This window comes from Lampetra planeri, chromosome 10 (assembly GCF_965212315.1).
Source record: "Lampetra planeri chromosome 10, kcLamPlan1.2.h2, whole genome shotgun sequence".
In the NCBI taxonomy this organism is placed as follows: Eukaryota; Metazoa; Chordata; class Hyperoartia; order Petromyzontiformes; family Petromyzontidae; genus Lampetra; species Lampetra planeri.
Window position 1 is genome coordinate 11877553 of NC_136116.1, and position 15982 is coordinate 11893534.

At 41.3% G+C, this 15982-nt stretch overlaps 1 protein-coding gene across 3 annotated transcripts in view; it reads right to left on the reverse strand.

The window, feature by feature from the left end:
• Positions 1-8728: 8728 nt before the first annotated feature.
• LRP1 (LDL receptor related protein 1) overlaps positions 8729-15982 on the reverse strand; it is a 263658-nt gene continuing 256404 nt past the window's right edge. For all 3 annotated transcript variants that reach the window (XM_078598337.1, XM_078598338.1, XM_078598336.1), the window contains exons 87-90: positions 12577-12650; positions 12145-12235; positions 11066-11210; positions 8729-10437 (exon numbers count right to left, since the gene is read on the reverse strand). In XM_078598337.1, coding sequence (XP_078454463.1) covers positions 10297-10437; positions 11066-11210; positions 12145-12235; positions 12577-12650 — 451 coding nt within the window. In that variant the 3' untranslated portion in view covers positions 8729-10296. The remainder of the gene's footprint in view (positions 10438-11065; positions 11211-12144; positions 12236-12576; positions 12651-15982) is intronic.

The following is a 15982-nucleotide window of genomic DNA, read 5'->3' on the forward strand; positions in this document are numbered from 1 at the left end:
CTGCTGTGTGCTTTTGCTTAGATTTAGAAAAAAAATGCATTTGTCATAAAGAAAATTCCTTTATTTAAAACTCTTGGTGAGCATCGAGGATTATGACATTTCATATAAGCACAGGCCCCCAATTGCACGCAAGTAAGCTCGTGTGGTTTTTAAATTGCCAGGTTTTGCAACGCCAAAGCCACCGCAGATGAAGCCAAGGTAGAGAAAAGCTTAATAAATACTTTAATGCACTGTGATGGTACACATCGGGAGGGTGTTTATATATGCGAATCAAACACTCAGAAACGACTACGGTTATCGGTCCAGAAGTTAAAACAATGTGTAATTAATCGGCCTCGCAATTGCACGTTCAAGGTCAACCATTCAATAGGATTTGTAGGAAAAGTATTAAAATCCAAATTTGTTTATTCAGGTTCTTTTCCATGACATTTTTAGTCGACTGTGATTATCATTATATCGTTTCCAGGAAATTCCAAACATATCAACAAGACATCTTAAATCAATGCCATCTGTTGGAAATGTGTGTTGCTGTAGCCGATTGACCTGCTTCGTTAAGCTGTGGTTTTCCCCCTTGCTGATTATGTCACAATGGAAAGTTGGTATAAGCAATTGTTTTTAGAATTTGTACACGTCTATTTAAGGACCGACATTTTTACCCCCTACAAAGGTAAAACATTGCATCGCTTTACAAATGTGCCGCAGAAATAGCACCTCTCAGTACACTATCAAAAACACACATTGTCGGAGCAAACTACTCTATTGCACAATACTTGCAATGAGCAAATACTGTCTCTAAGTAACAATGTTAACATAAAGAAGGAACTACTGCATCAGCAAAATAAGGTCACATTGTGTCATTTCTTTATCTAGAAAAGTCACAAAGAGTCTCAATACTTTTTTAAGGAGGGTACTGCATCAGAGATGTTTGGCACTGGGTATTTGTTGGATGAACAACATAACTCGCATTTTTCTGTGATGTCAACGCGAAGTAACATGTTGTAGAAATGCCATGTAAAAAATATACGTCATTTAGAATTTAAACAAGTCTATTGGTAAGGGAATTCTACTTATCAATTCGCCTATATGTTGGCTGGAAGAAGAAGAAGAAAAACACTCCTCTTGATTGGTTCTCATAGGAACAGATTGCTGCTGCTCGCAAGGCAAAAAGCTTGGAAGACATAGGGCATTAATGTTTTATAGCAGAGAGTGACTGAACACGTGTTCCTAGATCTAACAACTGACATGCACGAAACAATGCAGCATTATTATACCGGCCGTATTGATGTGAAAACAAGATGTGGAGATACAAAGTGAAAACATAAATAAAGACAACGCTTTAAAACCGATTAATTCTGAGCAGGCATTAAGTGCAGTGCACTTTGGAGATTTGCACATCCTACATAAAACGAAGCATTGCTGCTTATACGAGTGAATTGTCTTGGGCATTGATTTCCTTATTGTGAAGCCTCTTTTCCATCAAATACAAACATCGATGTGTCCACGCTTATTTATCATCACGTGAAATTGTATTTTATGCAACCAAAAAGACAACTCGATCAAATATGTTTTAAGCAAATTCAGAATTTAAGACACACTTTTCCATCCTGTATATATTTGTTGAAGTGCGTTTTTTAATCTGGTAGGTTTCTGACCAGATTTGTGCAACCTGATTGACACCCGGCACACGTTTGGAGAACATTATAATCCAGAGAATAAGGGAGTTTAAATATTGTTTATTAAAATAAAGAGTTAATGATGACGTCACCCTGCTGCTGCTCTATATAAGAACGGGAGACACAGCAGAGCCTCACCATTCTGGCGAATTGCCCGATGATGCTGGATGCAATTACCAGCGAAACGTCGTACTCAAATTGTAAATGTTGTGGTTTCACGCTTCAACACACCGGTGGGCTAAAGCAGTGAACTATTTGTCTTTTGTCAACGTGACACTTTTTTTTACTGATTGGCCGTGTCGGGTGGTGGAGGGTTACGACACATTTATAAATAACGCGATCTAAACCCAAAAATCGTTGATTATGAACAATATTGGTCGCGAAAGCCTACGTGTTAAACTAAAATAAAGGAGTTTAAATATTAAAATAAAGGAGTTTAAATATTGTTTGAGACCTTCTGGAGTTTGTAACGACTGTACTTTGCTTTTTTCACAACTGTAGAAAATGCAAATATGTACCTTCTGATAAATTGCTTGACGATATTTACTTCAAAATCAACATATTTTTGGTCGAATACTTGTTACAAAATTTATTGTAATTTTTTTCTTAAACACCCAACTGATCTCTGGCCGAGTGAGTTGCCGGGGAAATATGAGCACTTCTGCATGACCGCGCTGGAAAATATCCAGGTGTTAGTCACAACGAAGAGTGTTTCCATGTGTGCATAGCGCATACTTCAATATATAGATATACTGAAGGAAACCCTATTGTATAGCCTTTGGCAAGGTTAATTAAACATGGGATCGGGTGAAAATAAGTAATATTTAAAAATACTTTTAAACAAACACGCATTAATGAAATGTATCGTACTCGTAATGGCAGAACTGCACGAATCCAGGGAGTGGCCCAGAGGCTCGCCGTAACGTAAGGGGGGCTGTGGTGATTTACAGCCAACGTGAGTTGAGTGTGGACAATTAGACCCAAGTCGAAACATAACATATAAAAAAGAATGTTTAAAAATGTTTTTTTTTTGATAGAATATAGTATTTTCATCAGTATGACATAAGCATACCAAGTTTGCAGTCGATACCACATTGGGAAGTGGTCAAGTGGGTTAAAATTGAGTTAGAATATTTGAGGATACGACAACAACAGACAGAGTGAGTTAAATAAAAGCGTGTAATAAAAACAAAGGCTACATTGCAGTATTTCAAAACAATAGGGCACATTCCCCCCCCCCCTCCAAAAAAAATGGAAGAGAACTCCATCCGTTGCATACTTCAACACAGGGACAAAGAGCACAAACATTCAATCTCTGCGTGAAAGTTGCACACGGTTTGTTTTCCGCGAAAGCATCAAATATATCATACATGGGTGGGTCTGAGCATTGCAACATCTGTCAGGGTTTCAAAATTGGAAGGTTGACATTGAGACGCGGGGTGAAGAATGCTGGCGCGTAGACAATGGGTCGAGGAGTAACGGAAAGTCGCGCTCCAGGTAAGGGGCTGGGCATCGGTTTGAAATCACAGATAAGCGCACATTAGCTGCGACCGTTGAGGTCACCGGAATTCAAAAATTAAGGGTATAAAAAGGCCAGGTTAAAAGAAAACAAAGAAATTAAATCACGACGTTTCGGAGGCAACACAAGCTTCCGTCTTCAGGTGGAACCGTCACAGCAAAATTACTCAGGTAGACATCTCCTTCAGCTGTCCATCCGCTAGCGAGTGCCGCTACGAGTCGACCTTTAGTACAGAGTATCCGTGCTGTGTGATTTGTGTGTGTGGGTAGAATCTCGGCGTGGTGTTGGTTATTTGAGTGTTTGTGCGTGTGAGGCGCGCGTGTATTACAAACATACACGGCTGCCGACGCTCACGCGTCCATGCAGCCGTGCCGTGCGAGTATTCGGGCCGTCTTCTTGGTTCTTTCGGTAAAGTCACGTAGAAGGGAAGTAATAAAGTAATGAAGTAATAATGAAGTATTAAATATTATTTTTATTTTTATTATTTTATTACTTCCCTTCTACGTGACTTTACCGAAAGAACCAAGAAGATGAATCCCTGCAGTCACGAAAGCTTTAAATCGAAATTTATTCGGGCCGTGTTTACACGCGTGTGTGTGAGCGAAACCAGCGATGACTCGTACCAAGCGGTGTCAAGATCGGCCTCTGTGGAGGAGGCTCGTGAAGGACGCTACTGGGCAGTTGGAGGCATTCGCCCTCCAACAACAACGGAGGGCGGAGGAGCGACGCTCACAACAACGAGCGGAGCGCCGGGTGGCTAAAGCACAGCAAGTTGGGCACAGTAGGGGGCACAGGTGGTGCATCAGCCAGTCATCTCGGTCATCTCAGTCAGTCGACCCGTGGCACCTGCTGGGTCTGCCCCGTGACCTCCTGCCAGCGGGCGTTCGACACTTCACGTGGCTTCAAGGTGCACATGGCCTGGCACAATCGTCGTGGTGACCGCCACTTAGTGGCGAATGGCTGTTTTTGATGTTGAAACGAGCGCCTGCAGGGGCGTGCGTTCACGCCACCGCGTTCGCTATTGAGGCGGTGTGCACGCGGGAGTGCGCGGATAACCCCAGGTGGTGGCGAGCCAGCCAGGGAGCCGTGTCCCCCCTCGAGAGAGCCCTGAGTGGCCCATCACCCGATCAGCGGGGGCCCGGCGAGAGGCGGCCGACTAGGGGGGAGGAGGGAGTGGAGGGGGCGGGCGTCGGCCCCCACACATACGTACACAAATATCACATTTACTCGCTTTGGGTCTCGTTATCCCTTTACGATGAAATATGCCACTCTTGTCAGTTTCTCAGCTCAACGAGGGCAGTGCACGCATGGTCACGCTGCGTATCGAAATTTTATAGTTATCGCTAAAAAAAGTAATGGAACGATTTGGATTTACACTTAATGCTTGCGAGAGTTTTGTGTTTAAAATCGGCGCATGTGTACCGTATGTTTAGAGCCAGGGGCTAAGCCGGCTACACAGCTGCGGCAGATTACCAGAATGTCAGTCGTTAATACTCATTGTAAAGGATACTTTTCTGCGAAACTTTTTTTTTGTAATACTGTACGACTATAAAATCCGGATTCATTCTCTCCAGCGCCAATGGGTCTCTGTGCGCTGTCACGCATGACTTAATCAATGCCAAGGGCCTGGTTTATGTATAAGAATGCCTCAATGCATTTGCCCACGAGTTTGTGTGTGCAATTGAGCTCATGTAAGCTGCGATATTTATATATTATCTCGCTTCGCCATGTACACTATTAGTTCCCATCCTCTTTTACAATATAAAGATTTTGCATTTAAAAGTACATAGTCTGATGGTCGCCAAGACCTCCATCACACGGAGTATTATATATCGGCTAATTTTAAAGTGCTCACCGGTCATTGCTAATAGGGCATCGGAAAATTCCGTCATCGCAAATGTGGCACAACACCTGGTATTCATCATTTCATCGGTTTTTAAGTACTCAACCCTTACCAACTGATGTATATGCAGTTGCTAATTAAAATGTTAGTAATTTTCACTGAAAGCCTATAGCATCTAGTATATGTCCAAAGGGAACACACGCATACATTTAGAGAATATAGTCGAATGGAACCAACTCCAAGGGTGCGATAAACTAGTGTTGTTGGTTAATTATTTCAGGAGTAGGCTATCAACATCTGTTTCTTATGCACCTGATCTTCTTTACGTACCTCCGATTAGCACGTTTGGCTACGTACGGTGCGAAAGAAGTTCACCATACATACGTTCATACACACTGATGTATACGGCGGCGACACGGAGCAGCGGCAGCGCATTCGCCGTTTGTTGTAGAAGCTCATGGGTCAAATCCAGCGGCCGCCCCAATTAATACTGTGGTGTGTATTGTAAAAAAGAAATCGCACCTTCGGCATTACAGTGGACGTGAAAGGTTCAGTGACGTTATTCTCAAGAGTAGGGCACTGTGTGCCGGCGTCATGGCCCATACCTGCCAAATAAAAAAAAATTGCCCGCTAATTACTCAATTAATATTCTACGTTGCAATCATTGCGCCCCTGCTGCGAAAACTTAGCAAAAACCTTCGGGAGTAGTTGAGGCCTGCCTGGGTAAACAAGCGTAATAATGTATTTCATGAACTGTTTGGACGTTTACTGCAAAGTATGTAGGGGGAAACGTAGACCTACCCACTTTCAGGGATAATATTTTTTATCATAAATTCAAGTGCAGCCACACAAGGATAAAGATTTACATTTATTAAGCACTGAAGTGTAACTGACTCTCGACGCCAATGCAAGTGGACGCTTGTCCTTTTCATATACGATAGTATATACACCCACATCTATAAAATCGTATATGAAACGTGCAGAGCTTCTCATTAGCGCATAGAGCGAGTGAGCTCGGGCCACTGCAAGTCAGGCTGCGAGAAAAGGTGGCTGTCATGCAAAGCATCTCAACATTTAAATACAAAATTGGCAATGACAGGGGATCTCTGACCAGTCTTTATTTTAGACCTAGCAATTCCAGTTTCAATAAACCCCATTCCACCGTTATGCTCGCAATGAGGAAACATTTAACAGCATTGCAGTCACATTAACATTGTTGCACGACTTTCTTGTAGTGACTTTAATCACACTTTGTGCCCAGCCCTATTGTTATACAATTCTCATGCCATTCGATAGCAATGTTCTTAATTGCAAGGCCCATGGGCCACTGACAATACACAAATGTGAAAAAACCCTCATTGTGCTTTCACACTTCAATGGGTTCAAATGTGGCGGCTCTCACCTGCTGATGTCTTATTGTGGAAAAGTGGGCCCCCCTCAGAAAATTAGTCAAGAACACTGCGACAGCAGTTTCTCATCAGGCACTTCTTCATATACTCAGACCCAGTCTCTTTCCACAACACATAACTCACTAAGACTCATTTCAAGGTTTGCTCAAAGCCAAGACCATCCCATCACGTGGCTCCCGGTGCCTGGGTTACTGACCCCTGAATGCGACCCCAACGTCCGGTTCAGTAACCTGCCCTTCTCCATCCTACGCACATCCTACCCATGCAACCTCGTTTGATGCCACGTTCTATTTTTAACTGCCATGTTGCTAAACCCATCCTCCCATTAAGTTCCTAGCATCTTCGACATCCACCTGAATTCAAATGCCTATACATTTAGGTTTAAAGCTGCTTTGTGTAAGTCATCTCCGATATTTATACTCTAAATTTCCTGCCTTAAATATCTATGTTGACGTTAACATTTACACTCTTCCAAAGTAGTTTATCGAGTCCATCAAAACCTACCCTGCTCATGCATCATGTCCTTTGATTTCCTTCGCACAACCGTTTGTATTCTTAACATTGCTAAAGGCGCAAAGTTCTCCACTACCAGAATAAAGATGTCAATGCATCCTCACGGATTTCTTGACGCCTGTAATACAGGTGGACAGGATGCAATCACGAACTACTGTCATCAACTTTGTTTCGGGGAAGCTCACATTAAAACTCCAGTGTCCAGCCGCAGTGCCTAAAACTACACGAAGCTGTCATACCTCAGCCAAGGTGCTTACTAACAGATCAGCATTACCCACATACTCAAATCTCACAGTTGAACGTAATCCGTTTCCCCCACTGGGTGTTTTTACTATCTCGACACCAGAGCATGGAGTTATTTACATCATTGTACTGCTCGGTGGACGCCTCTAACGTTTGAGTCCATCTTAGCATGAACCAAATGAAAGTCAAGCAAAACGTGCTTTGTGAAGGCGGATTGTGAACTACATCGATTATGAAAATCACAGCTACCTTGAGATACGGCGAAGGCATGAGGAATCTTTCATGCAGCAGTGGAAATAAAACCGCTGCTCTTGCTGCCATCCCGCCAGCACATTGAGACCCCTTATTTATCTAAAAAAAAGTTTGCTGGCTGCAGGGAAGAACGGATGGACACGTCCGAGGGACGTGCCGCCTGCAGATTTATATATATATAAAAACAAGTGGTGTAATACTCATGTATTCAAATGGTTATATGTTTAATTTAGTCTTGACGTGTGTGTATATACCTGCCTACATTTTGCTACATTGCACAAAACGTGCATTTAAAAAAGGGGGGTAATCTCCCTACCATTCCCAAAGTTCCCTCGCCATTCGTACAAATAGATGAGGTTTGCCAACACGATTTTGTCCAAGCCTAGATATAGGAGGCTGTACAAAGCGGAGGTTTCTTAAAATAGTCACAAATGAACCACCTTCGTTTAAGCTTCGTTATTTTCTCGGTCCGCAAGTATTTGTAAACCGGCAACTTTGAACACCGAAACTATGTGCCAGTGTTGCTCTTCTGGTCTTCGTCAATAGCTCGGCGTGTTAAATACTGTACTGCGGATTTCCCAGATATTATACTGCATTGAAGTGCCTTCTCTACTCCTTGCACCTTCACTGTCGCCCAGGTTCTCGGAATCTCATTTGTGTAACGTGCCATGCATTGCACGCGCCACCTAGTGGGACACTTGATTTAAAGGACATTTCATAAGTTTGTTGCCTTTTTGTATTTGGCATGTGTCCAAAGAGCCCTTCCAGATAGAGGTTCAAATCGGCACCAATGAATTTTGAGAAATAACATTTTATTGAGTTCAATCTGTATGGAATATGCATTTTATGACTTATCACTGTACCTTAACTATTGTTGCATCCAATATGCTTTTCATCGATGTGTCATAAATACAAGTCTTAAAAACATTAAAATTGTTTATTGCAAAAAGTAAATTTTATATAGTTTGAAAGATATGATTTTTTTTCAATGTATTGATATGCTGATTCGTATTCGTGGCTCAATCTTTTAACTGAACCACAAAAATATCACCTGTACCCTTACAGCATGTAGGAAGAAAGTTACATCACAACTCATGTACGATCTGGAGAGCTTATATAATTAACAATTAATGGTAGTGTGTTTGTAAATTGTGTATGCATGAATATACTGTGTATATACTATAACTGAAGGTAATAAATAAAATATCGGAGCAAACTTAAAACGTTGACAAAATTGTCTTCCGGGGCAATAAAGAATAACACAGACACCGTGTGGTTTAGTATGATTTTTTTTAACTTATTACAATGTTAAAGGACGTTCATTGCAAATCCATTTGGCTAAATTAAAATGAAGTTTATTTTAAAACTTTTTTTTTCATTCTCCCAAGCTCTTTTTAAACCCCCCAACAAAACCCAGTACACATCACCACTTTCCAACCGCCAGCCACATAACTGTGCAGTAAATCAACACCGCTTTCTCGTCGCATTCAAATTTGATCATCTCTAGGAAAAAAAAATTTTGTAAACATTTTCAACAATACATTATGTTCATGTCTGCTTTAACAAAAATATGATGTACATTTACATGATTATAATTTTATATATATAAAACTACCGTAACTGAAGACATGCAGTGCACTGCATACATGTAAAATGTAAGGCAGTGCCCTCAGCACTCAGCAGCCGATATTAAGAATGCAATTTGATGCTCTGTGTTAAAAGATTGATTTCACGAAGCAGCAAAGTGGGGAAAAAAGAAACACAAGCTTGCATTTATATTGTACATCTGAATAATGCTTTGTTCAGGGGCACGTCTTCTGTAGTTACACATGTACAGAATGTGTTTACATACAGTTACATAAAATGTATTTAAAAACTATTACTATTCCAAGCTATAAATATACTTTCAAACCCGAAAGGCTACTAAATTAATTAAACTTTTGGCAAACGTGGAACTTAAACTTGAATCGTATATGATCCTATATTTTACTTATGCAGCAGCATGGCAGTTTATGTACTGATATTTTTTTCTTTACTGTGAATGTAGAAACTTGCAAGCTCTATCTTCTTTACGTTTATCCGAAGCAAAACTCAAAATAGAACAAAACGATGGAATGATTGCAATAATACAGAGCAGCCTTAAAAAATAAAAACGTGTATGTAAATCTAAAATTCAATATGATTCATCGTACCTTAAAAAGTACTATAGTAAGTACAATAAGCAATAATGTTCAATTTCCATAATTTTAGCAGGATATTTAGTTTAAAATTCATTGCAAGCCTTAACATATAATTGAGTAAAATATTTCCTTTTCCATGTATTTCCAATGTATGCATTTTATCTGGTGTGTGCATGTTTAATGTTTTTTTGTTATATTTCTAAGCATCGTGTACAATAAAATATCCCTTTTGGCTACTTACCTCAAAAATAGTACATCCAAGTAAAATGACATTCAATTGGTTTCCTAAGCTTCTGGCTATGCAACATATCCTTCAGTGACTTGCTGTATCCAAATAAACCTCACCACAGCCCCATCTGAAAACAGGTGTGAAATCACACATCGCCTAGTGTGTTCCCCTATCCTAACCGTAACACTGCCTGTACAAAAGGGTCAGCCAAAATAATAACTAACCAAAAAAAAAGCATAGAGAGGTAGTGCCAATAAAACAAAATAATAAAACAAAAGTAAAACCTCATCATCGTCATCATGATCATTTCAGCATCTTCATAATACTGCATTCACATACAAAAGTAGTTCTGGCTTTGTACATTTTGTACAGTGTAGTAGAAAACAATTGTGTCGTGGCACAGCGGGGGTTTGCTGTGGCTGGCAGGCATGTGGGCTATGCCAGGGCCTCTGCAAGCTCTTCCTCGGGACTCTTGGAAAGCAATTCCTTCTTCTCATCCGTGCTTCCCAGCGAATTCCGGCTGCTGGGCCCATCCAGGTATAGAGAAGCGTAAACCGGGTTTGTGAAGTTTGTCGGCTGTGACCAAGGAATAGACATGGTTAACGTTTCACGTAAAAGGTAAAGAAAGGTGCAGCCATGCAATTGTTTGCTCAAGACACTTATGGTCAGAGGGCCTACACAAGACTTAGCTCTAGGGAGTACCTCCAGAGGATATTTTGGCCCACTCTTTAATCTTAGGACATGTGGGAATACCCACATTTTAACCCCACCCATACAACCTGCCGATCAACAGGTTGTATGGGTGCTGGGTGAACAGAGGTGGGTAGATTTAAGAGCCTTGCCTATTGTTTTAACATCTGCACCAGAAGATCAAATCAGCAACATCTGGATTGCAAGTCAAGTATGTCAACCGATTACACCACTGCAACATCCCTATGTGTAGGCCATTTGATATTAGATTTTTCTCCAGTGGCATCAAATTACAAAGTCATCTCTAAAAGCTCTACATTCTTGACAGAGTAATACATCACCAGGCAGAGGTAAGGGATATGTTAGATTTAACTAAAACACACACACCGATATAAACCAATGACGCTGACTACATGCATTGGGATTGCAGGAGAACCGCCTCGATTTTGTTTCCGAATCAAACAACAATCAAGTGCGCGGCGCTTTGCCAGGGAAGGATGGTCCAAGCGCTCACCTTGTCAGGATCGAGGGTAAAGTCGGCATCGAGCAGTTCACCAACGTCATCCTCGGCTTCGCCCTCAAACATGTTGTAGGTAGGATTACCGATCTCCACATTCATCGCTCCATTCGTCATGCGCTGGTGCTGGAACCCTTTGGCTCTGCCGCATGCGCAACATGCAGTGGATTAGCACGGCAGAGTGAACGGTCCTTTTCCGTGACGCCACGAGTGAGGCCAGTGCACTTAATAATTGAACGTATTAATTTGTGATTGTCCTATGCGGCCGCTTGCTGATCTATGAGCCATTAAAGAAAAACGAACGTCAATAAATCGACGCTTTTGTTTCTAACATTGGCAATGTCGGAAATGAGCTTGGAAGATGATTGTGTTAATGCTGAACAATTAACGATGGAAGATCCGAAACAGAGTTCAGTATATGATGTGGTTTGAGGTAGGTGAGGAACAGTGAAACTTGGAATGCATTTTAAAACATGTGAGTTAAGAAATACGAGTAATTTATAATTCATTTCAACAAGCATGCTATATTGTCTACCCTTTGATTATGATTAACATCGTAATAATTGCTTGCATTAGTTTAAATGTTCTCTATCATACATTGTCCTTCAGTGTCTGTGACATATCTCTTTATAAAGCACAACCAGAGATACACGGAGAGATTTGAAGTTTGGATATTTGGCTTTTAGTGCCACAATTGTCTTTTTCCTCCACAATTGTATTCCAACAGTTGATCGACCTTGGCTGATTATTATTTCAATAGTTCTATCAATGTGCTGTCATTGAATAGAATCTTAATTTGAAACTCTTGCAGTGAGCAGCACACCACGTCGTGCTGCAGAATAGCTCAAGAATATTATACCGCGAAAGTACTTCTGACGTCACTTCAGTAGGCCTGTTAATCCACACTCGTTGCACACCTTTTATATCCGTCGGGGCAGTGCACACGCTGAGACCATCATCAAAGGATATCTTCAACAAATTGTAAATGACTATCTGGCAATCAAGCCCAAAAAAAATCTAGCACTATCACGGTCGCATCACTTTGTGAAAATTACAGAGAACCAACAACTTCGTACCCTTTTACTCTTCTCCTGTAGCAGAAGAACGCAACGACACTGACAATAATCAGGGCGAGCAGAACCAGGGGCACCACCACTGATAACGTTTCTGTGGAAGAGAGGAAGACTTAATGCATGGCACACACTTTCAGCTTGCAAGTGCAGCTTGGCTACCACCATTGATTGCGAGACACAGAAGTGACGCGATGTCCAGAACAGAACAGCACATCAATCTTGAGTTCTATCTTGCCGGCTTAAAAGTGCTGCATTAAACTTGAACACAGCGTAACAGAAAATGTGATGTAGGATAATCGATATCAATCATTAGTTGCACATTCATAGCCGTCCCTTTTTCGAGTAACACGAGTTCCTATTCATAACGGACGTGCTGTGACACAGTGCGTACACGAAGAGAAATACAATCACGTGACGGTAACGCAAAACACTCACTTCCTTCGTCCGGGCTCGTGGACCTATTTGGAGAATTTCGTTCACACTGGCTGCCCTCCCAGCCTGGCTGGCATCTGGAAATATGTCAGCCATGAGAATCATTCTATTAACTTAACACACACTTTCTTTTTCTTGCACAACTTAAGCTTTGTACAACACTCACTGCTGACATAAAAAAAATCAGATGCCAAAACACAACAGTGGTGAGAATGAACATATATGTGTGTATATATATATAAAATAACGTGACGAAATTGCAAGACCAACAGAATGAAGTGTGGCGGGTATGTTTCACTACATACATGAAGAATTGTCACAAAAGCAAAGCGTGCATTCATCCCAAGCATACCAAATTTTCTGTCGCTATGACATGGGGAGTCAAGTCAAAATGCAAGGGCATAAAACATGTTATTGTGTCAGTGATGCTACAGAACACATTATATTTTTTGGCCTAATACATTCTTAACCATTATAACTTGTTCTGAAATATTATCTCAACATGAGTTCGTTCATTTTTACAAGATCACAACACAGTAGGTGGATGATTTGAAAACCACCATCAGTATAGCCATTTAATAATAAAACATTTTGAGAATTGCCGCATGTCGTGGGGAACTAAAATGTATTTAAATTAAATAAGAAAACACCACTAGTAAGATACAACAAAGTCTATTATATGAACTATGCATACTATCTTTCTGAATAAGAGTTATACAAAGTCTAAACTTTATTTTGCTTATTGGGCTGATAGGTACATATTTACCAAACAATTGATTGCTGATTTATAAAGAGTCATTATTTACATATTTATTTTTAAGTACAAGATGTGAACATGCATTTTCTTTTTACAAGAGAATGTAATTTGAGAAAATAGATTGTCTTATCGCTTCCTTCATTGGATACTTATTATATATATAAAAACATGGAGGTCACAGTAAACTTTACCACAAACATTACTTTACAACTGGCATCTCATTTTGATTGCATGAAAGTAAGTATAATAATTAACATTTTGCACATTTATCATGCTCTGCCTATGCCGTAAATCAGCGAAGACAACCCATGACGACAATTTGACTCCAAGCTCCAGTACTGTTTCGTTCTCATCCAATTACGTACGGAAAAAAAACCACGTTAGTCGACTGCCGTGCGTTCACGGGCGGCGAAACCACTGAGCTGCTTTGTGGCCCAAATGAATATCACATTGAAGCAAGGTGAGCGGGGTTTTCCGTTTCAAGCTCGTCAGCTCATCGTGGGAGACACAGTCGCTGTGCTCAAGCATGTCTTCAATGGGGGGGGGGGGGGATACCAACAGCATGCTCGTCTATATTTACACACGCATTATTGGGTCCCTGAATCATTTCTTGTAAGTGCGAATCAAGCTGTTTGCTTAGTTCACGGGCACGTTAAAAACACGTGACAAGACCCATCAGCTCTAACTTCCGATCCCCCCCCCCCCCACATCTTTTAACGCAGCGGTGCTATTTTCGCAGCGACTGTGTCACCACGGAGTAATGTGCTCACTTGCCCCAAACGGAAGAACACTCAATCACTAAGCAGGGGGTTTAAAAATTCAACCCGTCATTAAAAAGGGCTTGGCCACCACCCAGGCTGCACGGCACCGTACGTGCTTTTCACTCCGCGCAGAAAGACCAAACGGCGGTGAACAATTTCGTCTTTTTCCATCAGCTTCCACGAACGCATTCCTCGACTCGTCAACCACATCACTGACACAAGGGGACATATTTCACCCGGCCACTGATGCTGCACATGCGGGACACAAAGAGGCCACAAAGCACCGGACAAGACGGCGCCACGCATGGGACATGTATACGGAAAGTAGGGGGTATAACAAAGGAGTGCTCTTTGTGGCAGCATCCTGGACCTACTTGCACATGGGCTCGTTAAGGGCACTTAGCACGCAAGCCCCGCGATTTTGGCAGAAGAAATCACAGGGGTTCACTTTCTGGTCACATCGCAGACCTTTGAACCCCGCCGCACATCTGCGGAGCCGCACCACAAGGCACTCGGATCAATGGATGGGGCCCAAATTATAATTTTCTCTTTTTATTAATATCTATCTTTCCCTGTCTCAACCTCATTCCCAGTCTGTTCAGTATGCATTGGATATATTGGCCAACAGCTAATTGTGAACAGTGGCATATTAATGGTCGTGCTTCCATAACATGGGGGGGGGGGGGGTGCTTTCCCATGTCCATCAAATTAGTAGTCGCACACTGAGCTAGAACTTTAGCATATCCATGATTACAATCGTGATCAAACCCATACCTTTCAAGTGACACAACTAAGACTGTGAAAAGCACTAACGGGCAACTACATTTTAATTTATAGTGCCAAATAAATGTAACCCCGAGGCTGCCATTCCAGAACAGTCTTCTGCGTGAAAATCAAGTGGCCCTTCCTCCTCCTGTGCCCACCCAATGTATCGATCTCTGGATATGCCACTGTTGGGAAAGTGTTGCGTGAGGAAAGTTTGAATATACAAAGTGATGCTTCAAAATCTTTTTTCAAATGAATGCACAAATGTCAATATCCTTGTCCCATTGCAGACCCTGGCACAGTGTAATGATGCTAAGGGTCTGCAGAGGAGAGGACTGGCATGCATATGTGCAGCCGTCCTTGTGAAACTGCATGCAACAGGTGCACTTTGCTAGCAGCGCCATATTCTGATGCCTATGTACTCTGAATATTTATTACCTACTTAGGTTACCAAACATGGTGCAATGTGCATTAGACAAAATGAAAGGTGACGTATTCAAATAGAAGTGTGTCCTGGTAGTCCTTGAGGGTAAAATTGGTCATGGATGACAATGAATGCTGCATTTTGCTGTACATGAATGAAAATATATCGCTTTCAATTTAAGTAACACATACTTCCGAATGTACATTCATTCTGCTGTGATGGGTTTCCCTGACGGTAAAATATCCATGTTCTATTTAATACCATCAAGGACGTCCAGTCATCCTTCGTGTGTGTGCATGTGAATACGATGATGTCATCATCATTGAGTGGCAAATTATGAAATTATGTATGCACAAAAGTCTCATGGTGTATCCATAATGTACGAGTAGGATATGTGCATATTGCAATCGAGTGTATTTATTTCTAAATACATGTGTTAAAAGGCTGCTAGCAAAATGATTAAACCAATTAGATACAATGAGGAAAAAAATACATTAACCCTAATGAGTTCAACTTCATCTGCATTGTGAGTTATGCACAAGACTGCTCTGTTTGGGCAACAAAATTGCACATTTTTCTTTGTTAGTATGAGAAGGAATTGGTGATCGTTAAGCATGACAATGTTACGTCAGTGAATATAGAGTTTAAAGCATGCAGGATGCTTTATGGAAGAGTTTTAGTCCACAAATATAAAATATAAAA